The sequence below is a fragment of the Emys orbicularis genome, chromosome 9, assembly GCF_028017835.1.
Source record: "Emys orbicularis isolate rEmyOrb1 chromosome 9, rEmyOrb1.hap1, whole genome shotgun sequence".
Lineage (NCBI taxonomy): Eukaryota > Metazoa > Chordata > Testudines > Emydidae > Emys > Emys orbicularis.
The window spans coordinates 68,548,064-68,576,033 of NC_088691.1; the positions used below are offsets into that span (position 1 = coordinate 68,548,064).

Below are 27,970 nucleotides of genomic sequence, written 5' to 3' on the forward strand. Positions count from 1 at the left end.
TATGTGGAAGCACAAATTTTTGAGGCCTCAATTCATTTCTTATCATTTCATAGGACTAATCAGATTGAACAAAAACAACCAGGAGTCCTTGGGGCATCTTAGAGACTAACAAATTTATTTGGGTAACCCACTTAAGCTTATGCCCAAATAAATTTGTTAGACTCTAAGGTGCCCCAAGGACTCCTCATTGTTTTTGCTGATACAGACTAACACAGCTACCACTCTCGTCATTCCCAATCCCACAGTGTATCAGGGATGATTAACTTTTACTTTCCATTGTTTACATATACATATTTGTATATTATTAAATCATAATGAATTCTAGTCTGTCTTCATGTTTAAATTTTGTTGGCAAAAATCAAGTTTAAAAATTATTTATGGAAACTACTTTTAAGCATCTATAATGCTCTGTGTAAAAAAGAAAACAAAAATCTCTCGTGCTTTTTCCAAGTGTGTGTTTTAATTACAGTTGAGGCAAAACCAAAAAACTTTAATTCAAACCTACCCACCTCCACTCCAGCACAAAGTTTGGTGACTCAAATAAAATGGAAACAAAATCAAAAGCACTTTTGTTTTTTGAGTTTGGTTTTGAAAAAGCAAAGCCCAGTTGACAAGATTTTACAAAACACCACCTCCTTGGTCCATCTCTAACTTTATCCATATTTTGTTCATTCTTTTATCTTAATTTTTAAAAGTAAGATCGTAAAAGGGATTATGAGTCATTTCCAATCGTGCTTTTGGGGGGTTGAAATATGAGTTATTTTCTTCTTCTTTTCAATGCAAACATACAAGAAAATGGTAATCGATATTTATTTCAAATGAAAAGTACTATTATCCATGGAAACGACTCTCAAATTTATGCTTCCACTCAAATGTAATTATGATCTAGCTTCCAATGTTTGATGCAACCATTAAAGTTGTTCTGGGATTTACTGGTGAATATGAATACCCCTTTTCTTTTTTTTTTTCTTTTTTTACTAACTTTCCACAATGACTTACTCACTAATTGTTCCAGCAACAAGGTTTTAGTCATCTGGATTGTTTCTATCTGTACAAATTAGGCAGTGCTTGTATATAAAATATTTCTCTATTATAGTTGGGTACAAAAATATTTAAAATCAAGGTGAGCCTTATGAAAGGCCAGAGGTGCAGCCTTTGTTCATGTAAGAAGTTCCACAGAAATCAAAGGGACTACTCATGTGAGGAAGGGCTACAGGAAAAACCTGTCACAGCATTATAAGGTCTTGAAGGCATCAAAATGGAAAACATAATTCAAACATGATATAAAACAGAATCATAGTACTGCTCCACAGCCAGCTCATTCATAATTAAAGATTCCTGTTCCACATGTTATACAGAGGTACTACATGAGAACACCCATTGAAGGAAATGGAAATTTTAAGCGTGGCTCCATTGGGGGATCAGGGAAGGGGAGGGGGAATTTTTCTCTCTGTGAAAGAGAACTGAAAACATACAAAGGACATGTAGCACCATGAGCATACATAATAAGAGTGGTGCAGTGTGATCCTTCTCTGGAGGGCAGCCTCAATTGCTACAGACTTATCTGGCCATGGGAGTGATTAACAAGGCTGGAATTTCAACAGCCATGGGCATTTCTCTGCTCCTTAACTTGGCCATTTCCAAGGCCAAACCCACCAATTACATTTTTGAAGTACATGTCATGGTGAAGTGCCAAACCATTGTTTCCTCCTACACAAGAAAACATCATCCACAACAGCCTCTCCGCCACCGGGATAGCTAGGAGATATTCCGATTCCCAGTTGATACAACATGTGCAACAATGAAACCAGCATCCTTGTCTCACATGTGCTTTGTGTTACCATTCTTTTTCCATGTTACTGCAATGCACTACAATTTGATTTGTGGCCGGTTGTCCTGTATATCACAAACATCACATAGCTCAGCCATTGTTCATGTCATGTGCCACCTTGGCAAGCGGATATCCTCCAGAACCTCCTGTGTAACGACTGTCATGCCCCCACCCCCAATGTGCTATTAGTGCTTATTCCATGCAGTCACCATGGCGAGGTGACGCCATTTAAGCACAATACAGAGTTGGGGGCAGTGAAGAGTCATCTTGCTCCAAAGGAGCACCTGATGGTGGGATGCCTCAGAGCACAGCAGGAGTGCCCATCAATTAGACCCCTATATGGGGGTCCAGTTGGTCGCCCTCCTGTGCCAGTCCCAGTCCATGAGACACACAAACCCACTATATAAACCTACACAGCAGAGGAAGTTTGGATCCAAGCTTCCAAATTTTGTAGCTGGCCCCTAACTCCATAATGGATTGAACCAAAACCCATGGGTCAGAACAACCCTGAACTTTGTAGCTCAAGTACACTGATCAGTTCTGTATGCTTTGCATTAGTTACAGTTAAGTCTTTTAACCACACATGCTTTATTAAATTAAGCATGTTCTACTATGTTAACAAATTATTTCTTAAATTCTAAACTCAGACATCCAAATAAGTAATAGTAATAAGAAGAGCTCTCTCCCGCTCTGAAAGATAACCCGATATGGGTAATATAAGTCAGGTTACAGGGACATGCATGATACATTTGCAGAAGATTGATTTTCCCATTACATGGATTTGTTCTAAAGGAAGAAACAACTTAGATAAAGAGACAAAGATCCCAAGAAAGGTCCTTGCAGGTTATTTAAATATTCATTTAAAGCTTAGGCCACATTCTGCAATGGAAGTGTAAAAGAGGAAGATGTAAAATAAACACACACACAGAAAAGAAGCCATGGTTAATGGAACAAATAAAGTTGGGGTTCTGCAGTGTCAAATAAACAAAGCAAGACAAATGTAGATCCCTTTACAGTGTCAGGTTGGGCAAAATACTGTAATTGACAGGAACAGTCTGTTATACAATGTGGTTTGTAGATGCCCACTGAGGCACAGTACACAGCAGACATTGCAGACCAAATAAGATACTTACAAAAGCCACATCTCTCACTGTTTCCTGATGTACTTGCAGCACCTGCTGTACCCTGATGGCCTTCCTGAGTATTTAGCGGACTTGAGCTTTATTGTCCTGATAGCCACTGTTGTGCAGAACACTGCACTAGCATCTTCACACCATCACAGCAGCACAGCTCTGCAGTGACTGCTGCCACCCAACTGCACAGTGTCCAATGCAAGGACTACTCTCTCCCCTTTAGGAATATGCATTAGATGGATGGTGGTGATGATACACTGGGGACATTTTTTTATTTCCAAAGATGATTTTTCCACAGCAATAAGGGAGCAGACTTGTGTGCGTTGCCACGACAGTTGGGGAGGTCTTCTGTGATGGAAGCAGATTTTAAAATGTCTGCTTTACTTTGCACCCTCCTGTTAGTCACATCTCAGCCTTCTCGCTGCACCACAGAACAACTCGAGTCTCCCCCAGACACAGCCTCTTCTTGGCCAGCCACATCATTCTCTACTGTTCACTTTTCACACACATACACCCTCTGTACAATTTAAGTTGCATGAGTACTTGTGGCACCTTAGAGACTAACAAATTTATTTGAGCATAAGCTTTCGTGGGCTACAGCCCACTTCATCAGATGCATAGAATGGAACATATAGTAACAATGTTCCATTCTATGCATCTGATGAAGTGGGCTGTAGCCCACAAAAGCTTATGCTCAAATAAATTTTGTTAGTCTCTAAGGTGCCACAAGTACTCCTGTTCTTTTTGCAGATACAGACTAACACGGCTGCTACTCTGAAACCTTTAAGTTGCATGACACTTGTTTTTCATGCCCACAGAATGTATCAGTGCATGTTAGATGACATTGCTGCTTGTACTCATTTTCTAATCATTCTCATTCGTTTACATAAGTCACCATAAAATGTGCCCTCTTCTGTATTCAACATCCCGGAAACAAAAATCTGTCCACAATGTGCAGAATACTTTGTGGATATTAATTAAAACTCCTATGGCATTTATTCTCCCATTGCACACGTACCTCCCATTACAATGCATGAAGTTTCACATACATGCTGTTAGACATATAGTTCACCATCCATCCCCAGCTGTGTAAAAGCATAGAGGTAATATACTTGTATTGATTATATGGAAACACTTTACAGTCTGTTCTCTCAGCTAAGAGGCAATTTACAGTATATGAATAAGTCCCATTAATGAGTAATTTTCAGGGGCAGGGAAGTAGGAAGATCTGGGATTATCTCCCCTGGGATGGGGAACATGTTTTGATAATACCCTTCCTTAGGTGCAATCTAGTGATGTATTCTCAAGAGGGAAACAGCTTTTCTGAAGTATATTTATGAGCTAGCAACAAAATACACCACTAGCTGGATAATTTAGTAACCCCTTTCTGGATATATCAGCTCCACCACAGGCAGGGAACCTCCGAATTTGGCACCTTATGCAAAGGCTGCCTGGTACCTCCTCTACCATAGGAGAAAAATGTCAATGTCTGGCATAAACAGCTCTTCCTCAGGGAAAACCTGTCCCCTAAAAGGGAGCATAGCAACTTTCCGCCATAGGCCTTTGAAGTTCTTCCTTAGCTAGAAGAAAAGACATCCACCCTGGCATTCTTTACAAGTGTATTATTCTCCACACAAAACTTGGCTCATCTAAAATTTTACACACACCTCCTTCTAGGGTGTACTAGTCTAAACTGTAAAACTTTTTCTTCCTTTTAAAGAGTGAGCAGCTTTTCCACTGGCAATCTACTCTGCTTGATGGTTTGTGTTTGATTGTGTAGCCTGATTCCACAGAATCATAGATGTTAGCAATGGAACATTCAGTTCATCACTCTGCAGATGCAAGATTGTTCCCTGTAACACATTTTTGAGTGGTTAGCCTAGATTTAAATGTAAAATACAGCAGATAAGAAGGATAGATACCTACTGGTTTCAGTCAAGACCTGGTGAATATTTGTTCCTATCCCAGAGCATCCAGTACATCCAATAGTTTTCCACAATTTGCAGAATCCACATAGAGTTTCTTGTTAGTGGTGCTGCAGATCAGGACTTAGGTGCAGTACCAGGGCAATAAGCATCCAAAGCCCCTCCTGGCTCTATGCCTGATTCTAATCACTATTCTTCTCGCCTGCTCAGGAATACTTAAATTCACCAGATTTAAAAAAAAAAACAGGGAAGGAAACAACATAAGTATCTTAGGGCCTGATTCAAAGCCTATTAAAGACAATAGGAGTCTTTCCACTCATTTCAACAGGCTTTTGGATCAGGCCCACAAAACCTCCTCCTCTGTCTAAGGCCTGGTCTACACTGGGGAGGGGAGGGGTCAATTTAAGTTATGCAACTTCAGCTACGTGAATAACATAGCTGAAGTCGACATACTTAGACCTACTCACCGCGGTGAGTCGACTGCTACTGCTCCCCGTCGACTCCGCCCGCGCCTCTCATGGCAGTGGAGTACAGGAGTCGATGGGAGAGCGCTCAGGGGTCGATTTATCATGTCTAGACTAGACTAGATGCGATAAATCAACCCCCGCTGGATCGATCACTGCCCACCGATCCAGTGGGTAGTATAGACATACCCTGAGAATGTCATTACCGAATGTTTACATCACGGTGTAAAAAAAGGCTCATTAAATAATTCACAGCAATACAGCCATTTAATGTGAACATCTGAAACCCAAGGAGAAGGCAGGCGAGAAGAATCTCTGAGAATCAGACCCTATGTGTCTGCAGTTGAGCACCCATAAAACTGAGGCATCCAATGGTGGACACCTTTGAAAATTCTGGTCCCAGTGATTTGCTCAGATCAGTCTCAGCTGAAATTAGGTCTAAGATGGGATTTCCTGATTCCCAGTCCTGTGTTCAAACCACTAGCCCACACCTTTCTTCCAGTAAGAATATTTATAACAGAAAGTACCGATTTATCTGATAAACATAGTGAACTATGAACTTCCTTTTTGATTTCTCTCTGGAGTCAATCCATTTAACACAGATGCCTTCACAGAAAGACATTTTAAAAGTTGGGCTAATACTGCAAAATATGCTGTGGAAATATCAATTTACATTTTTAACAAATACCCTTTGACTGTGCTTGTGCCCCTTTTGTGTCCATCGTCTGTGAATATCCGAGCAAACGTACTCACTAGGAGTGTTCAGAAAAAACAGAGACTTTTAAGAAGAATGGTCCAAATCCTCAAAGCTATTTAGGAGTTAGGCTCCTAAGTAGCTTTTAATATCTGGGCCAATATTCACAGAAGGCAAATATCACATTACATTTGTATCGGTGAATACTCACAGCAGAAAGCTGTAATAGTAACGCCTATTGTCTGTGGTAAGCTTTGGATCAAGCCCTATGTACATGCAATACCACTTAATGCAGGTACCTGATAATGGTAGTCAGGCAGACACCAGCACTCTTTGCAGATCTGGGGAGAGGACACACAGGAACAATTCCTTACTCTTATAAAAAGTGCTATGCAATCTTCAGTCCCATATAAAAGCCACAGCATGTGACATTCCTTGTTATATTTTCCCCATACACGAAGAGCAAAGCAGTCTCATTTTCAGTCTAGATTACTTTAAATTTCAGATAAAGAAAAACAAATAAAAAGAACAACTACGAGAGGGAGAAAACACGGTGAGTCACTCAATAACATGCTGCACCTGAACTGAACACAAAATGGCAACTGGCTCACAGCTGCTCCTGCAGACCCCTCTCAATTTAAAGATACAGCACACAAAACATAAACCAGACTGGTAACACCTCTTTTCACTCACAGAGCTATATATCAACACATTCTCAATGTATTTATATTCTAGTATAAAGGTCAGGATTCGGAATGTGATGATTCCTTCTAAACAATGGGCCCCGGCCAGCTAAAGTTTTCCTTGGCATTGCCAGGAACCACTGCTACTAAAAGACTAGCTGAAATCTGAAGTCTACCCAGTAAAAAAGAGCTACTTATCCAAATGAGCTCTCCCTCTTCTATGCTGCAGAACTTCTAATTCTGGCTCCCTTCAAATTTCTTGCCAGTGGACAAGAAACAAATGTGAATTGGTCTAGTTCTAGACCTTGGAACTAGACCAACTCTTCAAAGGAAGAGTGACTTTCCTTCATGGTCATGGATGGTGTTAGAAACAGGAAGGCTCACTTACCAGTCTATTCCCCAATCAGCCAGGTTGTTTTAAATTTAAGAATCTCCTTGGAGATTTGGAAGTGTCCCACCACTCATCTCTGACCACTACACTGGGAGGACCTTGTTTGGGGGGATTTCTTTTTTTTTTTTATCTTCAGGCAATGTTTGGCCCCTGATGTGCTCTTCTATTATTATCAAATCTTTTCCTGAGGTCAGATTAGGAGAAATGTTTGTGTCATCCACTGGCCTTCACTTCTCCATCTCTTTTATAATAGATATAGCATAAATCCCACCTTCTAACTTTCCTCAAGGAAAGACATATCAGCCAGGAGGAAAAAAAGTACTTTTAACTTCTCCAGCCCATTGATTCCCTGAGCATCCCAGCAATGTTCCCTGTTTTCTTTTCCAAAACTCCAACTGCTTTTCTGTTTGGGAAGTGGGGGTGAGAAATACAGCTGGCAGAGAAAGAGTATACCTCCCTTCAAAATCATGATTAAGCTTCAGCCACTGGGGAGCCCAAGAATCTGGATCAAGTGAGGAGTATTAGCATCAGCTATTAGGGGGATTTTCACAATAAGTAACACAGCTTCCAAGGGCTGGCAGCTGTGAAGACCATTTTGGCTGTATGAGGACCTGGCTACAGCCTTTTAAAGTGTAGTTCTCTGAAAAGTGACTGTAAAAATGTCATGTTTTTACTAACCAGACCTGCTCCCTGTTTGTATTCAGAGTCAGGCCTACTTACTTTACCAACAGAAGTAAATTTTTGTTACTATTTTTAATGCTTGTTAACATTACAAAACTAACACATCTATGGGAAAGTGAGCTGGATTCTATTCTAGTTCCCTCAAACTCAAGAAGTTTTCAGTTCCCATAGCAAAGACAAATTCTAACCTCAGTTACACCTGCTTAGCCCCACTAAAGACATCATGGTTGCTCAGATGTAAATGAAGGCACGATTTGGCTGCAGAATATTTATGCATACATGTACATTTATACATGGAGTGAAGTAATAACCAGACAAACAAAATGGCTGCCATGTGCAGCCATTTTCCATGTCTACCATGGGAAGGGAGTGACTTGGAAGCCAGCTATATTTTCCAATTCAGTAGATAGGGGCAGGCAGGCAAGGCATTGGAGAATGAGTAGGGGCTGAACAAACCCTGAATAACCCAGAACAGCATGTGAAATAGCCACTCATACAGCCAGCAACCTGCATGCTCATCAGAAGTGGTGGACAAGCAGTTTGCTCTAATGGACTATTTAAAAAGTAGGCCTGCATTCTACAACATACACATCTGAGTCCTATGAATTTGATGGAAAACGAGCATTCCAAATGCAAAATCAAATATCAGGAGCACTTTTTGCCTAATCCTGATCCCAGTGAAGTGGGGTCCCATTGATTTCAAAGGGAGTAGGAGCAGGCCCTATATACTGCACTTGCAAGGGGGTGGACTCAGTGATCTAACATTTCTTTTCCAGTTGTAACATCTACTGTATAATACTATAACCTTGAATCACTAAGGGCTTGTCTACACTGTCAATTTACAGCACTGCAACTTTCTCGCTCTGGGGTGTGAAAAAACACCTCCCTGAGCGCAGCAAGTTTCAGCACTGTAAAGTGCCAGTGTAGACAGTGCACCAGCGCTGGTAGCGATGCCCCTCATGGAGGTGGGTTTTTCAGAGCGCTGGAAGAGCTCTCTCCTAGCTCTCTGCCGTGACTACACAAGCCACGTTAAAGCACTGCAGCAGCAGCGCTTTAGCGTTGCCAGTGTAGACTAGCCCTAAGTCAATGAACTGAGTGCACTGATTCACAAATGGAGCCGTTTCCTCTGTGTTACTTATCAGTTTAAAAAATGTATGCAAAGAACACAACCAAAGTACATATACATAGTAACTGTTGCATGCCACACAGAGTGGTTAAAATGTTCCAGGCCTTCCTCCGCATTAAAGGCATGCAAGATTATATGAAAAGCTGAAGGCCTTACTGCAAAATATTGCAATGTAAAGATCTGATCATTACTCACCTAAGTAATCCTTGCAAACCCTTACTCCTGTCTTATTCAGTCAAGTAGTTTTCCCTTCACTGGAACTCCTTGCACAAGTAAGGAATATTTAAGTTTGCAGGATTGGGTCCTAAAATGGTTAGTAGCTGTTTGGAAGTATCAGTTCTTACATGCAAACACAGAGGGCCTGATTCTGCTTTTACTTACACCAATGTCACTGCACTGACTTCAGTAGAGTTACTCCTGATTTTGATGGGTTAAGTGAGATCAGTATTGTGCACTGAGGGTTTTGCAATTTTCCCAAGAATCCACACATTTGATCTAGGACAGACTGACTGTTTTTCTTAGTGAAAATGGGGAAATGGCAAGTCAGACATTAATGTTAGCTAAACACTTGACATTTTTCTCTTTTCCTCAAAGTCCTCCCTTTGCTAAAAATATTGAGCTGTGAACCACAAGATACTTTGCTTTTCATGAAACCCATGGAAACATGATTTCCATCTTGGTTGGTCAATAGCATGATTTTTTTTTTTCCACTAAGCTCTATTGGTAAGTTTGCAACAACCATCACTGAGCTTTTGCTACCTGATTGATTCTTATGACCGGGTCCTGGCTACATGAGAGACTTCAACTCTTAGAACAGCAGCTCAGATCAAACTAACAGCCTTGAGATTTAAATGGGCAGGAGCTACTGGAAGGACATTTTCAATTAAGTGTTTTCAAACTATGGAATCACTCCCCACATCTAACGGAGCCTGAGTCAGTTGACCTTGCTGCAAGGCCTGCCTACTTTTATCCCAACCTTTCTCTGAGTAAGTGGTTGAGGATATGGAGAGTGATAATTCTGATGGGTTATGGAGGGGTTTAAGTCTGATTTGATTAAATTTAGAATGTTGGTGCCGTGTTAACTGGGGTATGTAACAATAGAAAGGTGCATTTTAATAAAGTGAAGTAAAGTAATTAACTATTGAGCTAGGAGAACTGGGGCGGTTACTGGTTTTCTGGGTTATGCATATGGGCCAAATCCTACTTAACTTGTCATATATATGTTCTTACAGGCAAGAGTAAGGTGAAAGGGATTTGATTTATGTTGCATACATTTTCTGGACACTGAAATATTAGCTGAAGATTGTTTAGTCCTCACGTAATACAAATTACTATGATGATCTATGTGGTAGTATGGCTGATAAAGAAATTTCTACATAGCCGTTTTTGGTTTGGACTTCCAAGATGAGCCACATGATAGAGATATAAATACTTAAGAAAGATCCATATATGGACTCAGGCATGGTGTAAACATTGGCCATGTTTGACAGAAATTCTACTCCAAGACAGATATCCACTAAAATTTTAAAAAATCATAATGTGGAATACATGTGACTCTTCTCATCATGCAGAGATCCACTGAAAGGTACAGGTTAAAAATTCTGATTTTTAAAGGAACTTTTGTCTATAAATATTTTTTAAGAATCTTAACTATCAAACTGGAGCAAAATATCTTCAAAAATAGCCAGGTGTTTGTGAAGAGCACATAGATTGTTATTTTATCAAGAGATTTGCAGATCAAGCAAATACAAATATGTATTTAAGAAAGACAGTTGGTAAAATGCTGATTTTAAAAAATCTCTATTTTATAGATTTTATATAGCTGGATGTATATTGCTTTAGTATCTCAGCACCTTCCATGTAAAATCAATAGCAATGTCCCTAGCAGTATCTAATCTATCTATCTTTTTATACCACGCTCACTACCATTGTATCTAAAGTTAAAGTCCCAGTGTAATCAGTGGGACCAGTGTAATCATGGGACCAAGATCTGGCTTTCAGACTCTGCATTTTAGTTGAAACTCCATATCATAATTGTAAATCAGTAATAGAGCCCTAACTGTATATACTATATATGCTGTATTTGCATATTGAGGATGTGGTGGCATGTATTTTATAATACAGGTTTATGTTCTACAGCTGAGAATTGTTTCAAGGGATAAATCCTTTTCACATGTCTTGTTGTATTAGGTTTGCCCCATAGTTTTGAGAAGGGGCAGTACATTCATCCTCACTGATGCAAATGAGAATCACCTACAAAATCATCATAATGAAGCCACATATAAAAAAATAGTCTACTTATTGTTGCATTATTCTTATAGTTAGGGCCCAATCTTGCCATGCGATGAGTTTCCTAAATTCACATTGCCTTCAATGGAAGTTTTGGTCTCACCCAGCACCCACTAGGATGAGCCACGGTGTTTAGTGTAAACAATAACCTTTCTTTTCTTTTCTTTCTTCCTTTAAACTGTCACCAACAGCAAGATTAGGTGAAATGAAACTAAATTAATTAAAACTCAATGAAATATTAAGCATCTTAGTACTCTAAAATTACATTGCATTTTATAATAAAATATATACATTCACATAACCTAAATATTTAATTATAAACATAAAATCCACAAAATTGTAATATATATATATATATAATGCACATATCCTCAGACCATGTTAAATAAAGAATCCATTCAGTTTCACATCTCCCCAAGACAATTTGATCATTAATCCATGGAGGTTTTAGAAGCAAAGAAGGATTTTCCAAGACAGATAAATTGAAATGATCCTGCTTTGATCTCTGTGGTTAAGAATCAGTTACAATGGAAGATGAACAACAAGGGGCAGAGCTACTGGCCTTTTTATGGGTAACAAAGGTATCAGCAAACAACTACTTAATCAATATTTGGGCAGGGACACTGAAAACTTCCTTTTCAGATTTTAATTCCTAGTTGTAAAACAACTGTAGAGCAACCAGCGAGATAAGACATAAAACTGACTACTTAATTGCCTTTTACTGTCATGTTAGTTATATATGTACATTCTTAATAGTTCTTGAATCTTTATTTACCAGAATAGAGAAATGACCTCTCATAGACTGCATCGGAGTCCAACTAACTAAATATTCTCAGCACATGAAACAGTTTAACTGTAATATGCTCACAGTGATTTTTTTTATTTCATTATGCCTCACTTTTTCTCTAGTAACGTGATTTAAACAGAATTAGTTTAACAGCATGGGGCAGCAGTACTTCAGAGCAAATGAAGTAAAATTATGCTCCACGTTGCACTAAACAAAGTCTTGTGGTGAGTTATGTTACTGTACATCACTTTTATTAGCAAGAGATCCCTGCATTTTGGGAACTCTTGGAAGTATACAAAACTTTTATTTATTTATTTTGTTCTCTCTCTCTCCCCATACACGTTTGTTACATAGCATTTCAAGTGACATTTATATGGAGAAATTCACATTGACTACACTGGTCTGATTTATTGTGTTGTGTTTCACTCAATTTCTTCTTAAATTAACCAGAGAGCACTTTGTAGTTCTGCTTCATTTCCCAATACAGTTTTATTAGTTAGCCCTGGGGACTCTCAATAATCTATCAGGATCAACTTTATGTGTTCTCTTCATCCAAGTACATGTCCCCACTCTTATCAATAAATGCATCTTATCAATAAATACAAAACTAAACCTTCCTCCAGTAAATATTAGATAACAAATTCACTTATTTCAATCGATACAACAGAAATTACCATTTAAAATCACTCAAAAATTATCTTCTAAGGTTTTCATCATCTTAGATTATTTTGTAAATTTGAATTTATCTCTGACTAAACTTACAAAATCTTACCCTCCCAACTGATATCACTTTGACTAACGTTGTGCCAGAAATCCTTAACTTCAGAGAGAACTTTGCCCGAATAATGAGTTCAGGATTAGCCCCCTCATTATCATTTAGCCCTCAACAGAACAAAACAAATCGAGGACCCAGTCCTGCAAGCAGTAACCCATGTGAGTAACTTTATGCACATGAGTAGGCCCTTTGAATGAAACTTCTAGTTACTCATATATTGCAGGATCGGTGCCCAATCTTGTAAATCTTCACTATGTCCTGAACCTGAGGATTTCACAGGGAGCTAAGAGCGCTCAGCACCTTACAAAGTTGGGTTCAAAAGGAGCCCAATCCTCACTGAGGCAAAACTCCCATTAAAGTCAAGGATTTTGAAAGCAATATCTGCATGATGTTTGCCAACAGAGTAAGAATTTTATGAGCAAAATCCTGGTTACGCTGAATCAGTAGAAGTTAAGCCATGGAGGTCAATGACTCCAGAATGTTACCCTATAAGTCTAGTCAAATATTAATTCAGAAGTAGAGAGTAGTCAAAGCAGATAACATCTTTAATAGTTTCCTTGGATGATTTGAAATGTCAGTTTTTGTCATATAAATTGAAATGCATGAATCTGTGATCTAATATTTGCGAAGGGAAGGTTTGGTCTTGTTTTAAATTTATTTACTGAGAAGGGTTAGAATCAGGCCCTTTTAAGTTAAGGAGGTTAATTTTTTAAGGCTGCAAAACAAAATAAAACCATCGCTAATCAAATATTAGGCTATGTCTACACTAGAGACCTTGCAGTGGTACAGCTGTACCAATGCAGCTGCGCTGCTGTAAGATCTCCCGTGTATGCCGACAGGAGAGAGCTCTCTCGTCGACATCATTTAGCCACCCCCAACGAGCAGCGTTGACAGGAGAGCGTCTCCCGCCAACATAGCGCTGTCCACACCGGCGCTTCTGTCGCTGTAATTTATGTCACTCAGAGGGGTGTTTTCTTCACATCCCTGAGCAACATAAGTTATACCAACAAAGTGCTAGTGTAGACATTAGTTTCAAAAAAGGGAGGTGTCATTCCTCTGTGTGTATCAGAGGCCCTGTTGCTAAATGGAATCATTTCCCCTCTTGTTTGGGGTATTGATAGCATTATTGTTTATATGCAATGAGTAAAACATCTAGCACTCCTTGAAAATGTTTCTTGCCTTATTCGACCTTCAAGATAGTAATCTCAGGGCCTGTTACTGTGAGTTGTGGAGCACCCTCAATTCTCTCTGAAGTCAATGGTAGTTGCAGGTGCTCGACACCACTCTGGAAATGCTCAACAACACCTTATTGGATCATACCCTAGTTTATTTGTAGGTTCAATAATAAGTGCAAACTTATCTGGGTTTTTTTTGTTCTGTGTTTGTACAGCACCTAGCACAATGGGGTCCTGGTCCATGACTGGGCATCCTAGGCACTATCACTATAAAAACAATAAATACTAATATTAATAATAAATCCTTCAGTCCTTACTCACTTTTTAGTCAAACAGATTTCCCTGTTTTCTTGTCTATTTCAACTGTTTGAGTACAGTAACTCCATTCTAATTACACAAGTTTAATTCTTAGAGATCCTAGTGATAAAATATTTGAAAGTACTTTTAAGAAATTCTAGATTCAATAAAATAATTGCTCTCAATCACAAAGTTATCTCATTTAATTCCATATCTGATTTTTTTTTACTAGGAACATTTAAAACAAATACACTTATTAGAACTCTGTAAGACAAAATTTGTGGTCTTACTATTGAACTACATATAGCATTTGTATTGCTTACAGTAGGACAAATAAAACATGTCACTTGTTTTAGAGAAAGTATGGTTTGGTGGCAGACATACACAGAACATATATAGTGCTTTTCAGCTGTAGATCACAAAATGTTTTACAAAAGTGAATAAGTGTACTTAGCCCTGTTCTCTAAATAGGAAAACTGCACCAGAAAGAGTTGGTACACCCCGGGTCACACAGCCATGAATAGAAACTACTCTGCTTCTTTCCAGTCCCATGCTCTAACCACTGGACCAACATCGTCCCCACAATGAAGAAATGAATGGAGATACACAAATTGATATTTGGTTCCTGTACATCAACCCTCTTCTTTGGGAAATTAATCAGATTAATTAAACAGACTAAAAATATCCTCCTGAAGGTTATCTAGCAACCAAAATTAATCCATCTTGGAGCCCATCTAGCCTATGCTACCCTTTAGATCATGTGTAACCACTTCAAAGCTCATGCATCAAGTCAGTAATTGTAACATTGCATCTAAATATTTAAGCTAGAGGCTGGTAGTCGCGTGTCCCATTTACAGTCAGCATCTGTCCTCTAATTCCATTACAGTACAAAGCAAAAATGTTTCTCAAAACTCACAAACAGGAAAAGCATCATACGGCTATAGAAGCGGCAACAGCTTCGGCTTTCTAGTTACTGAGTGGGGCTTTTGTGTTAAGATCTTTCTTTTCTTTAAACTCCCCCCACAAAAAGAGGGGTGGTGGCAGAAATTGCACTAATGTGAGCCTCAGGCCAAAAAAGAAAAAAGAAAAAAAAAGTGGGGGGGGGAGGAGGGTTTGATCCAAGATGAAAGTAAGAAGAAAATAAAGGAGGCAATTTAGTCTGCTGCAGCCTGAATTGCTCACTCAGAGAAGCCAAGGGTAGAGGGTGGGGATGACTAGGGCTCTTTGGAATAGTGCGCATGACTGGGGAAGAATCCATTGTGACCATGCCTGGGGGCCAATTCCATTGGGTAGGAGAACAGAGGGTCCCATTTAAGCACTAAGCAGACTGTGTCACCCAGTGCAGCAGCAGCAGCCGTATCTCCCAACCAGTGCAACACAGCTCCTGATCCAACACTGAGAAGGGCCGAGAAAGAACTCTATGCTGCTGCACCCATCATTTGATCTTTAAAAAAACCACCTAACTTTCACTCAGAAAACAACAGCCATCTCATGAAGTAGGGAGCCATCAAATTAGCCAACACAGCATTTCACATATAGATTAAAAGGTACATGCAACTCCCCCTTATAAATCAGTTTTTCCAAAAATATGATGTATAAAGGCATATAAAAGTTTCTCTTCCAAGCTCCTTATTTATGGACTATGCCTTTATAAGAAGTATATAATATGCCTACATGCATATAATATATAATATCTATACCGTGTATATCTACACCAATCTACATTTATATAGTTATATCTATCTCTAAAGATACATTAATATCAATAGTTATATATAATGGGCATAGACAACTGGAAGCTTGGGGGGACTTTAGCCCCCCCCCAAAATTTAGGGATTGCATTAATAAATAAAAGAAACACTGGAACAGAAGGTCATTTATCTCACTTTACTTAAAGTAGACAAATTTACAAAACCACTGATTAAAGATGTAGTCAACAACTATTATTTTATTATTTTTAACTCTAGCCCTTCCCCCCAATAAAAAGTTGCCTATACCTTTGTATATTTAGAGAAAGATATAGCTATAGCAATCATAAAATTATAGGACAGGAAGGGCCCTCGAGAGGTCATCTAGTCCAGTCCCCGGCCCGCATGGCAGGACTAAGTATTAATGTAGTGGATGTGTCAAGATCTAAGTATCTATAATCAAAATAGAAATATAGCCAGATATAGATATGATGTATTTCTATATTACAGATTTGTGTTTATATTACAATTATATATGTGGTGTTTACATCTATGTGATAAATTGCCAAGCCATATGATATACTATATTTATCAAGCACTTTTGCGCACTTTATCTGCACTCTTCCCTTCATCCAGCTCTGCCAGGACTACTTCTAACATCACAAATCTCTGAGCAGCTTTAAACAGCTGCCATCAAAACCAAAACGTTGGTTTCTTTCTTTCTTTCAAATGAGGAATTTCCCCCCTAAATCATACAAGACTGAGGTGCAAAATAGATCAGAGATGAGCTAAAAGTCTGATACCTTCTAATTGAACAGAGTGCTAGCATTGGAAAGGGGAGATTGCTAGTCTCCAGAGGGACGCATCATTTGTTTGCATCTCTATTATAGGTAATTCTAAAGGTTTCTGGAGTTTATTAGTCAGATTTTTTTCTCTCTGAATCCTGCACTCATGGTATTAAGGTAACCTGGCTCTGAAGGGCCAGGGCTATGAAAAATAGTAATAGCATTGTATAAAACTCTTCAAAACATTCTTAAAAGAGTTCCCCCCACCCTGCAAAGTATGTACCACTACCCATACAGAATATATGATGGTGTGGTGCAATGGTAAGCTTTGATTGGCACTTGTTTGTGACAACCCATAAAAATCACGTGTGGCTTCACCATTTGTGAGCAACAAACCCAGCCCAAACTCATGACAATAAACCCTGTAACCCATACCACCATGTATTCTCTATCTAGATGGCTGTATGAGGCCAAATCCTGCTTTCATAATTCACAGTCCTCAGATTTAAGTCAATGGGATACCTGCAAGCATGACCCTGCACCACTGAAGTTACTGGGAGCTTTACCAATTACTTTAATGGGAGCAGAATCAGGCGTTGTGTGAATAAAAAGAGCAGGATCTGATGATGTTTTTAACCTTAAATACAGATTCTGGGTGAAATCATGGCCCTGCTGATGTCAATGAATTTTGAAGCAGAATCTTGATTACAGGCCAGATATGTAAAGGAGCAGTGCATTTTAAATTATATTCTCCAAAAAATTATGTCTATAATACCCTGCCTGCACTAATATTTGTGCTAACAAATCTCTTCTTGATCTCACCTTTCCAGCATCTCTGCCACTTCTATAATAATATTGAGTGGCAGAAGGACACAATGGAGGATGGGAGGATGACTTATTGTAATGAAGAGTTTCATTTCCATGGGATAACCAACTCTTACCAGGAACTTAAGAGACACATTTCAAAAGCCCTGATCCTGCAAAGAGTTGTGTGGCCTTGACGTCCAGTGAAGCCCTTGTACCCAATCCTGCACCATTTAAATAAACGGGAGTTTTGCCAGCGGCTTCATTGGTAGTAGGCACAGTGGGTCATTCATGTCAGTGGAAGCTAAAGGAGTTCAGAGCAGCACCCTCTCAGCATCAAGCCTCTCTACCCAAATAATCTAAGATAACTTCATTTTAAAAAATATCCATATTAAATATTGACATGAATGACAACAGCACTGGCAATGACGATTTATTTTCCCAAAAGATCCCTCCGTTTCCTTTGAGATCCAGGTTGTTAGTTCTCCCTGACTCTGTGAAATATCACCGAAACTTTGGCTCAGGACAACACTGGGGCTAAAGCCTAAGCTTCAAGCAACAGAGTGTGAAAGAGCACCAAGAGAATTCTGAGCTGGAGTTGAGTTGTGGGGGGTTGATTTTTTAATTAGATAGTGATCTCCATCCATGTAATAGGTGTTGTTGACTGGATCGGGGATACTAGCTAGACTTCCTGTTTTATCTTTTTTAAATATCAGTGCTCAGCCAGTTAAGATAAACTCTCTGGACATATTTGCCCAGATTTTCAAAAATGACGAGTGATTTGGGACGCTTCCGTTTTTGTGTGTCCAACTTGAGCCATACTGAATATTTTCAAAAGTGCGTGGCACTTTCTGAAAAGTAGGCACCTTTAAAGTGTCTCAAGCTGGGCACTCAGAAACCCAAGCCACCCAAAACAACCAGGTTTTTTTTTAAAAATCTTAGACATTGGTTTTAGCCATTGCTTGCCCAGTCCTGGCCTGAAGGAATTACTGGGTAAAATTCTGCACCCTCCATTATAAAGGAAGTCAGACTACATGATCAGAATGGTCCCTTCTGGCCTTAAAATCTATGAATACCCTAGCATTTTTCGGTGTGTATGTATGTACACACACACACAAGATGAAGCTTCCCTGAAAGCCCTAGTAACACTGAGTTAGAGTCCTAGTTTAGGGGTTTTTTGTTTTGTTTTGTTTTGTTTTTACAATACAGAGGGATACTATAGTTTTAAAGAATGGCAGTTGTCCTTCTTGAATGGCAGTCGGCATCTCTAGATGTCTAGAAAGGCTAGAAACATTTTGTAGGTGAAAATAGCCACTTTTTCCACGGTGGAGAGTCCATAAAACTGCTCGAAGCATTGGCTATTGGGGCTCATTGAATAATTCATCCCTCATTGCAAGCCCATAATGTCTTTTCTCGGCCTTTTGTGGGGCTGTTTTCTCTTCTTTTCTCCTTGAATTATAAAAAGGTTGCCTTCTTTTGTTCACATCAAGCTGCTGCTAGCTGAAGCTTTGTCTGTGCAAAGCTAAAGTGTGAGTTTCAATGGACTCTCCCCTCTTTGTTTTCCAAGTTCATCTCCAAGTGTAGATTGTGTATAGAAGGCCTTCTTTGTAAAAGCTGGAAAAGTTGTACAAATGTTTGACCAGCTCATTTGGAACTTTTGTCTCCTCTTCTTCAGCGCCTATGCATGTGCAGGACAAGCTCTGGAGGAGGAGTGCTAGGACCTTCTAGCAACAAGTCCCACAGCACTGGCAACAGCCTCTCTGTCTCCCTACCAAGCCCAGGCCTGGAAAACTAGGCACAACAACAACAACCTTCTTTCTTGCTTAGGTTTTGATTTCATTGCATGTACTTCCCAGCACCTAACACAGGTTTTTCACAGGGCAATAATAAAAACCTAGGCTTGAAATAAATGCAAACCTCAAGCCACTGAACTGGGTTTCTATTTTTCTTCAGCTAAAATTGCTATTTATTTTTAGACTTCTTGTTTGGTTGGGTTTTATTTTGAAGAAGACTCTTTTCTTTCCTCCCAATGTTCTCCTAGTGCCTAACTTCCAATTCCAAGGAATCTGAACTATTTCAAATGATTCACAACAATAGCGGGCTAGAATTGGGAAATTTTCAGCAGTATGCAAAACTGCCCTAGAAGGAAATACTCTGCCTGAGATGGACTTGGAAATTACAGGAACTGTTGGTTTTATTATCGCAGGGTCCGATCCTGCCAGGTTTATTCAAGCAAAAGCTCTCACTTGAAGCCAATAAGCCAGAACAAAGATGGCAGGATCGGGCCCCAAATCAAGAGACTCGTTCCCCCTTTAAAAAGTGATTTCAATTTGAATGATGAAAGTCACAATAGCGGTTGGGTTGAAGAACTGGCAGGGGCTGGGTTTGACCTGCTGGCCACAAGATTGCACACCCCGAATATACTTTTCCTTTAACACCAAGCCCCCAGAACGAGCCACTTCGATCAGAGAAAACACCCGCCTCCAGTTCCCAGCCAGAGTACCTGGCCAAGCGTGAGATTGCTGAACGCCAGCGCTAACGGGGCTCGCGGGGCCTGAGATGTGATTTTAGTTCCTCACGGGGCACTCTGCACCGTGCAATTAGGCATATCTGTAATAATCTAGAGGGGGGCTGTCTCTGCGATCTCCTTCCAGGGATTGTTTAAAGTTTCCCTTGCTGTTGAAAATCCAAGCAAAGTAACCAACTCTCTCTCCCTGCCTCCGACTCCCTCTTGAATATTAAATACACCAATCCCTTAATTTAAAGCGGCCGTTAGATGAGATTTAAAATTGCGTGGGAATTTCCCTTTGGGCTTTAGAGAAATTGCGCTAATCAGGAATGGGCTTATGTGCGCCTGTCTCTTGTGCGCCCTCCAATATGGTCCTTGCAAAGTCCGGGGACAGCGAATTCCATCGGGTCATTGGAACGCAACTAAGGCCAGGGGCCATGTGCAGCTAGGACATGATGACTCCTATGGGAATCAGGTGGGGGGGAAAGTAATGAAAGGAAAAGCAACTCAGGTGGGGTCGGAGCTTTTCCTCCACAAGGGCATTCCCCGCCTTCCTGGGGACCCTCAGCAGGCTCCGAGGGAGCAAAGGATGCCTGGAGAGAAGCGCCCCCGCCCTTTGATCTCGCTGCCATCTGCAGAAAGGTGCCAACAGCTCTCACGCCTAACGCCAGCTTTTACCACCACCACGAGAAGGCCTCATAAAACCCCTAGCAGGGCCCCGACCAGCCACTTCCGACACACTTTCTCCGAAGCCATCAGCCTCTAATGAGAGCGAGAGACCAACCCGGCCGGGACAACAAACAGGGCAGAGATAACCTACAAATCTGACCTCCCGGCGAACAAGGTTCCTAGGGTCAAGAGGGAAACAAAGAGCGCACGTGAACCCCGCTCCATTGGGCCGGGTTTAATAACACCTCAAGCAGGCACCTGCCTCCAGCGCTGCTGGACCAGTCCCCCTCCCCAGCAGCTAAAGTGTGTGCGCCTCGCCCCACGTCCTTCCCTTACTGCCAAGGCGCAAAGCCCGATCCAGAAGCTGCAAACAAGATCCCCACTTCACTCCGCGTCTGGGGGGAGCGATTGCCTTTACCTCGTTCGCTGAGGATCCCATCAATGCTATGCTTGGTCTTCTTGTCACTCTCTTCCGCTTCTTTCCTTTCCAGTTCGGCCTCCTCCTCTTCTCCTTTCCCAAATTTACTTCTCAGAATGCGGCTGATGGAGCTCACTTCAAGGAAAAACGAAGAGCTGTAAAGCAGCGGCGCTTTGCTGGCTTTAAAACAACCTCTCCCTCTCGGGACCTCGGCAGTGACTGTCCCTCTGCTGCACCCTCATACCTATAGAACAGCTGCCCCAACACCAGCGCACATCCAGAGACGTGCTGGTTTGATCCTTGTCAATTCAGGCACTACAGTGCATTGGTTTTTTACATCCCCCGGGTTAAATTCAGGGGCTTCACTGCCTGTGAGGTTAGTGTCTATAAATCCTTATATTCCCTATGAGGTTTTTTTAAGGGGCTGAACATATACTGCAAGATATTTTTGTTTTCTCCAAGCCAGTAAAGTCTGCTGACCAGAAAGCATTACAAGGGAAATTACAACAAAATGACCCAGAGAGCAAACTATTTAGGAGGCCTCAAACTGCAGGGTTTCGATTTCCACGCCGGAATACTTGTCTATTGTAACAAAAACAACCCAGAGGAGAAAAGAAAAGCAGCCTTGGTTCATTTATTTGTTTCCAGATTCCAATCTGCAAAACAAACCCATGCTCTGAACTATCTCCTTGGCACAAACCGGGAGAGGTGGGGGGGAGGAGTGCAGTTGGTTTTTAATTAAAAACAAACTGCCCCACCCCAGTGCAGAAATCCTCCCCGGGATCCATATGTTTAACTTGTACCCGTGGTTCATGCCTATCGTTTTATGAAGTTAGGAAAGTGACTACCCCGGACTGCCTGTCGCCTCTTGCAAATAGCACCGCGCAGCTACTAGGTTCTAGCTTTAGCTTCCCTTTCAGAAATGATGTTCATCACTGAACGAACGCTTTAGCTCATCCTCTGCCTGCAATAAACCCACAGGATATATATACTGCTTGCCCAACCGCCCACCCCAAACACGCGCTTTGCATAATAAGACCCCAGATCTCACACACCTAGGGGGGATAATGTACGTTTATTAAATATTTGATGGCTCTGGAAGACGACTCTGGATAAAGGTGGCCTCTCCAAATGGCCTCAATCAATAGAGTGTGAGTGGCTGTGCTGAGCCTGCTGAACGGAAGTAAGAATAGACCCCAATACCTGAGGGAACCGTGTTTCGATCGCAGACCCCGTCTTTGAGCAGTTTGTCCCGGATCTCCCAGCTGAACATGCCGGCATTCTCCCTCTTGTATTCCTCGATTTTCTTCTCAACATCCGGCGTTGTCACCTGCTTTAATACAACAAACCAGGCGGACACCAAGTTTGTACAGTTTGGATTTAATGCAGAAGGGTCACAGCGAGACGCGAAGGTTAAATTCTGCCGCGTGAATCCGGAGTAATTCCTTTAACCTGACTGGAGTCGCTCCGGATTTACACCCCGTTATAATTCAGGGCACGATCTGGTCCCTTTGGATCAACGTCCTTCTGCTTTTCAAACTGACTCAGGACTGCGAGATACATAGAACGAGCCCGATTCTGCAGTCCCCAGAACGGCAAAATTCCCTAGGAAGTCCATTGGGGTTGCATTCGCATGAGAATTGAAGGATCGGGCCCATAGTAATCAAAACCTAAAGTGATCTAGTAATAACGTTTGTGTATCTGTACAAAGGGTGGTGAGAAATGTCCACAGAGAAGATGAAAATCGCAGTAAAAGTACTGTCAGTGACAGTGTAACGATCGGGAAAAGAGATTAAACTGTGCTAAAGTATAACTCAAACTACAAGTACAGACCCAACCTCAGAAATTTAGCAACAACAGAAAATAAGTCTAACAACAACAATGTTGATTTTTCTAAATATCATAAACAGACACTGACAAACGCACTGTTCTGAAATTTTGCTCGGATGTCCTAAAAAACGAAAATAACGTTGAATTAAAAACCCTGGAAATCAGAACTAGAAATAATTTTCCAGATAATATGCCAGTAGAATACATAAAGTAATTTATTCTAAAATTTGGTATAAAAGTTTAATAAATCCCTGCTTTAAAGGAGCAGCAGAGGAGAAAGAAAGAAAGAAAGAAAGAAAGAAAGAAAGAAAGAAAGAAAGAAAGAAAGAAAGAAAGAAAGAAAGAAAGAAAGAAAGGTTTTTTTGGGGGGGGGGATATATATAATAATACAAACAAGTTAACAATCGTCTAACAATCTATAGTTGCCTGTATACACACTCTTTGGGTGTGTGTATGTGTAAATATAAGTAGCGTTTGAGCAGTCATCTATGATACTAGCTGCATACATTGATAGATCTGTACAGCAACATGTTAAAAACCACTCCAGAATATAGGAGCCGATCCCGCACACTCCCCCGCCCTGACTCAATGGCTAGACCAACGGACTCCAACTGGCCCGCTTGCACGCTCCATCCTGGAAAGCTCAGCCCCTAAGCGGCTCCCACAGGTTTTGGTGGTGGGTATGTGGGGACCATTCGGAGGTGAATAAGAGTTTGCAGGGTCGGGCCTTATTTCTTTGATTCAGTTTCCGAAGTTTTTAAAATATTTTATGGGACAGCGAAGTTCTAGAAATAGGGTGGGGACGGGGTGGGGGGGTACACACAGCACTTTACACACGAGTGTGTGTGTGCATCTCCGTGCACACACTGTGTGGAGGAGTGTGTTGATTTCTAAGGTGTTTACATGGGCACAGGCAATTACGCAGCCTTTGATTACATTTTGTCTCTTGCATTAAATACAGCGGACTCTTTCTCCCCAGATGCTGCAGCCTGAAAATCCTTAGCCAGAACCAGGCTTGTGTGAAGTTTACTAGCCCCAATAAGGCTTTGTCCAAATGTGCATCCTTCCCCAAATCACAGCAAAAGCGCAGCGTGCCCTCCTGCCTCCCCCGAGCCCATCCTGCAAAGGGCTGAGCGACCTCAGCGCTCACTGAAATCGACGGGACAGGAGGGGAAAAGGCTCAGCACCTGGCAGGGCCAGGCCCTAAACACAGTCACCACTGCGTTGCTGATCTCCTCACCTTGGGCTTGCTGCCCCCGATGGCCCCCGGCCGGATGGAGCCAGTCTCCTGGTACCTGCAGAGGATTTTGGAGACGCAGCCGTGGGACACGCGCAGCTGGCGAGAGATGACACAGGGCCTGATCCCGTGATGGGCCATCTCCACTATCTTGTGTCGGATATGGTTGGGTAAAGGCCTGCCATTGATAAAAACTCCACCGAGCTGATTGACTCTGCCCTGGCCTAACGGAGTAGACACTAGAAAGGAGGGGGAAATGGAGTTACTTTTTGTGTGTGTTTTCAAGTCAACCCCACTTTCTCTGTGCGCACACACTCCCCCATCCACATGCACACAAACACGTACCCGAGTTCATCCGCTCCCATCCTTGCGCCAGTTTAGTGCTAGGTTGCCTGGCTGGACAGATCTGTAATGGTTAGAAACCCTGGGAGTGCCTGACAGCTGAGTGTCATCTTCGCACAACAGTTAAATAATGTTTCAGATTTATCAACAGAGCGCCTTCAGAGAAGGGAAATATTAAGTGCTAGTGGGAACCTGACTATTTCCAGAAGCAACTTCAGGAGCCAGATGACACATCTTATTCGCATGTTAGTTACATAGGTACCACTCGGCCCTTCCAGTTAGAGGGGTAACTGAGAGCCCTGACAATTTCGGGATTTTGTGAATCTAATCTAATCTATCTGTAAAACAGACTGCAGGAGAAAACCAGCGTAACATTTTCACCTGTTACACTCTCCATCATTTACTATTGGAAAGACTTTAATTATCTACTTTAATTACCCGCTACTAATGGGCTCCTGGTAGAAGTGAAAAGGGGGGAAAACATACAACTTCCGGAAGAATCTTTTAAAGGGTTTGGAATATACAATTCTAACCTGCTTCCTGTTATTATTCTTCCGCGACTCTAAAATTGGGTTCCTGGTGTCTCTTTTTCTTTTAGTTTCACCCCTCATCGCTCGCCCCTTTAACCGTTTTTACAGAAACGTTAATAAGGAACAAAAGTTTGAGAGACTCTACTCCAGGAGGATAGGGGAAGTGAACTGGTGTCTAAAAGTCCGTTTCACTTTTTTAAAGTATTGCCGTCCTTAAACTTGCCGAGAATCTGAAGAGATTTAGAGCCGGATATTGCAGTCCTTATTCAGGCTAACTTCCCATTGGTATCAGTGGGAGTTTTGTCTGAGTAAGGGGTGCAGGATCGGGTCCCAAGATTAAGAAGACAGAACCCCTGACAATCAATAGGATCTCCCCCAACTTGTTCTGGGGCTCTAATTTGCAATACTGCCTTCTTCAAAACAGAATCCGTGTTTTGCTTATGTGGAGAACGTTAATGCAAACAATGTATATTATATGTGTGTGCATAAATTGTGAGGGAGTCCTTTTGTGCAGTCACTTTTCCATGTTGTTAAGAGTTTTTTCTAGCTCTAACCTTGTGCAGTTGCAGTTCTAATTTGTGTTTTAATCTAAGTAACTAGTGCACAGCATTGGGGGGGGGGGAAACGTTTCTCAGCAACACACACACAGGTTTGAACACACACACACAGACACATACGGGTTTGAAAATTCATCATACAACTAGAGAGCATTCCTACCTTCTAATGGAAATCCGCTGCGAGGGTAGTTCTGCCCGGGAGCTGGTCGCATCATTCTTGGGACAGCTCCAGCTAGAGTTGTCATGTTGTATACAGCTTTACTTTAATATTATATCCAGGTGAATGCTGATATACGAGAGATCAGCTCTGGCAATAGATCCCACTGAAAAAGGGAAAGTCCTGGAAAAAAGGGAGGGGGAAGTTGGGGAGGGGGGAACGACTTGCTCTCCTTTTGTCAATAAGACGTGATATCCCAAAGCAAAGGGGAGAGAGAGAGACAAAAAGGAGAAAGGGAAACAAAGTTTGGGGCGAGGAAGGGAAACTTGCATACAAGTCGCGGGAAAGAGCTCAGGCGGCTGCTGGCCACTGTGTGAAGATGAGCGCACTTTGATATGAAAAGGGGGAGGGGGTGGCAGGAATGATTTCTTCCTGTTGTTGATACAGAGTGAAAGGAACTCCGCTCTGGAGTATTTATTAGTTCTTTCCCCCAAAGCTTCATCAGGATCTCTGAGCTGCGATTGGCCAGCAGGGAGACTGTCCCGTCTGGAGAAGACAGGAGCTGATTGGGTGAAATCTGCAACTTTCTCTTCTCATCATTACAATCGAGGCCTCAATCTAGGAGTGTGACCCAGGCATTGCCTCTTCCCTTGATAAAGTGTCCTTTCATAGAATGGCTGGACAGGAGAAAATGCAGAAGCAGGGGAGAAAGCAGCCTTCAGTGGGGAAACTGTTCATTCCTTTTACAACTGTCTTGGCACAATGCCACTTGAAGGAGATTACAATAAGGAAGCAACCAGACACTTGCATTTCTTGAAGTCGGTCTCTCTGGTCACCTTTTCTTTCCTGAGGGATTGTAGACGTACAGCTGTATGCTGTCCTGGTCAAACAGCCTGCGAGAAATTAAAGGGGAAGTTGTGTTTCTATTGATACAGTTCTTTGCCTATTTCCACCAGCACATCTTCTCTGAGAATGTGTGAAGGGAGGAATAAAACTGTCCTCTCTCTCCTTCTCTTTCTCTTTTCACTGAAATCGGTAGCAATGGAGAATAAAATCTCTGGAGCAAATGGTGCTATTCGTTTTTTAAGCAGAAGTCTCCATTGTTCCCACTGGGAATTTCTGCTTTAAGAACGGATGGCAAAATGTGGCCCTATATTATATATTTGTCTGTGTGTGTGTTCAAGTAAGTCTTGCTAACAAGCATTTGTTCCCAGGAATTTATTGTAGTATTCAAACTAAACTGCTGGAAAAATAAAAGAAGTAAAGTCTGACTAGGAGCTGAAGTGACCACAGCAGGATATGACGCCAGGAGTGTTGTAAAGACTGTCTGTCCTTAAAGAAGGTACTATTGTGCATGTCCTTTTATTTATAACTTGGTAAGTGCCAGCAAACTCGCCTCCTTTACACTCTGAAGTGCCAGCCCGGCTTTGCACAGTGCTCTTTATTTGCAATAGTCTATTCAGTAACTGTCACTCTCGAGCCTCAAGTTATTCAAGACCTTAATCAATCAAAAGGATGAGAATCGTTCAGGTTTCCCCCCCTTTGAAATACAGGAAACAATGAGTTCTAGGCTTAAAGTTTCCCCTTTCCCTTTACGATTTTGGGATTTTTTCTGTGGCTGATTCCGTTCTCTTTGGGGATTAATGGTAGTTTAAAAATGTATAACTAATAAACTAAATCATCCCGCAAAATAAAATAAACAACGAAGAAGCCACAGGTCTCAGACTTCACTCAGTGAAAACTAAAGGGCACAGTAAAAAGAGTTTTAGGCAGCAAAATGAAGGTAGTTTACAGTGGAAGATCTGAAGAAAGAGCCCTGCATTGATGCTATCATCATTAAAAAATAGACAGTAATTTAAACTAGAGTCACACAAATGCCATAATGATTAGTTATCTGCCTCCTAGATGTTTACGAGCTTCCAGGCTGTTGATTCTGCGCTCTCAGACCCTGCATATCAGAAAGAAAATAAAAGAAACTAGATCACTTTTAAAATGCATCATATACAAATTATTAAACCTCTCTGGACTCCGACATTTGGGAACAGAGCCGGTAGGAAAACCTTTAAAAAAGAAAAGAAAAGAAAAGAGGTTACTAATAAAAGTTTGCATACTTAAAACTATTTTATATATTTTTCTACTATCAAAGTATCTTAATTATTATGTATACCTAAAATACTGAGAGGAAAACTGCAA

General features: G+C 41.2%; 1 protein-coding gene across 4 annotated transcripts in view; it reads right to left on the reverse strand.

Annotated features, from left to right (window-relative positions):
- PAX3 (paired box 3) overlaps positions 1-25,865 on the reverse strand; it is a 100,573-nt gene extending 74,708 nt beyond the window's left edge. For 2 of the 4 annotated variants that reach the window (XM_065410554.1, XM_065410552.1), the window contains exons 1-4: positions 25,781-25,865; positions 24,195-24,430; positions 22,328-22,457; positions 21,125-21,259 (exon numbers count right to left, since the gene is read on the reverse strand). In XM_065410554.1, the coding sequence (XP_065266626.1) occupies positions 21,125-21,259; positions 22,328-22,457; positions 24,195-24,430; positions 25,781-25,865 (586 nt within the window). Of the gene's footprint in view, positions 1-15,225; positions 15,235-21,124; positions 21,260-22,327; positions 22,458-24,194; positions 24,431-25,780 lie in introns of all 4 variants that reach the window. The other 2 variants (XM_065410551.1, XM_065410553.1) reach the window with 2 other exon arrangements.
- Positions 25,866-27,970: the final 2,105 nt, after the last annotated feature.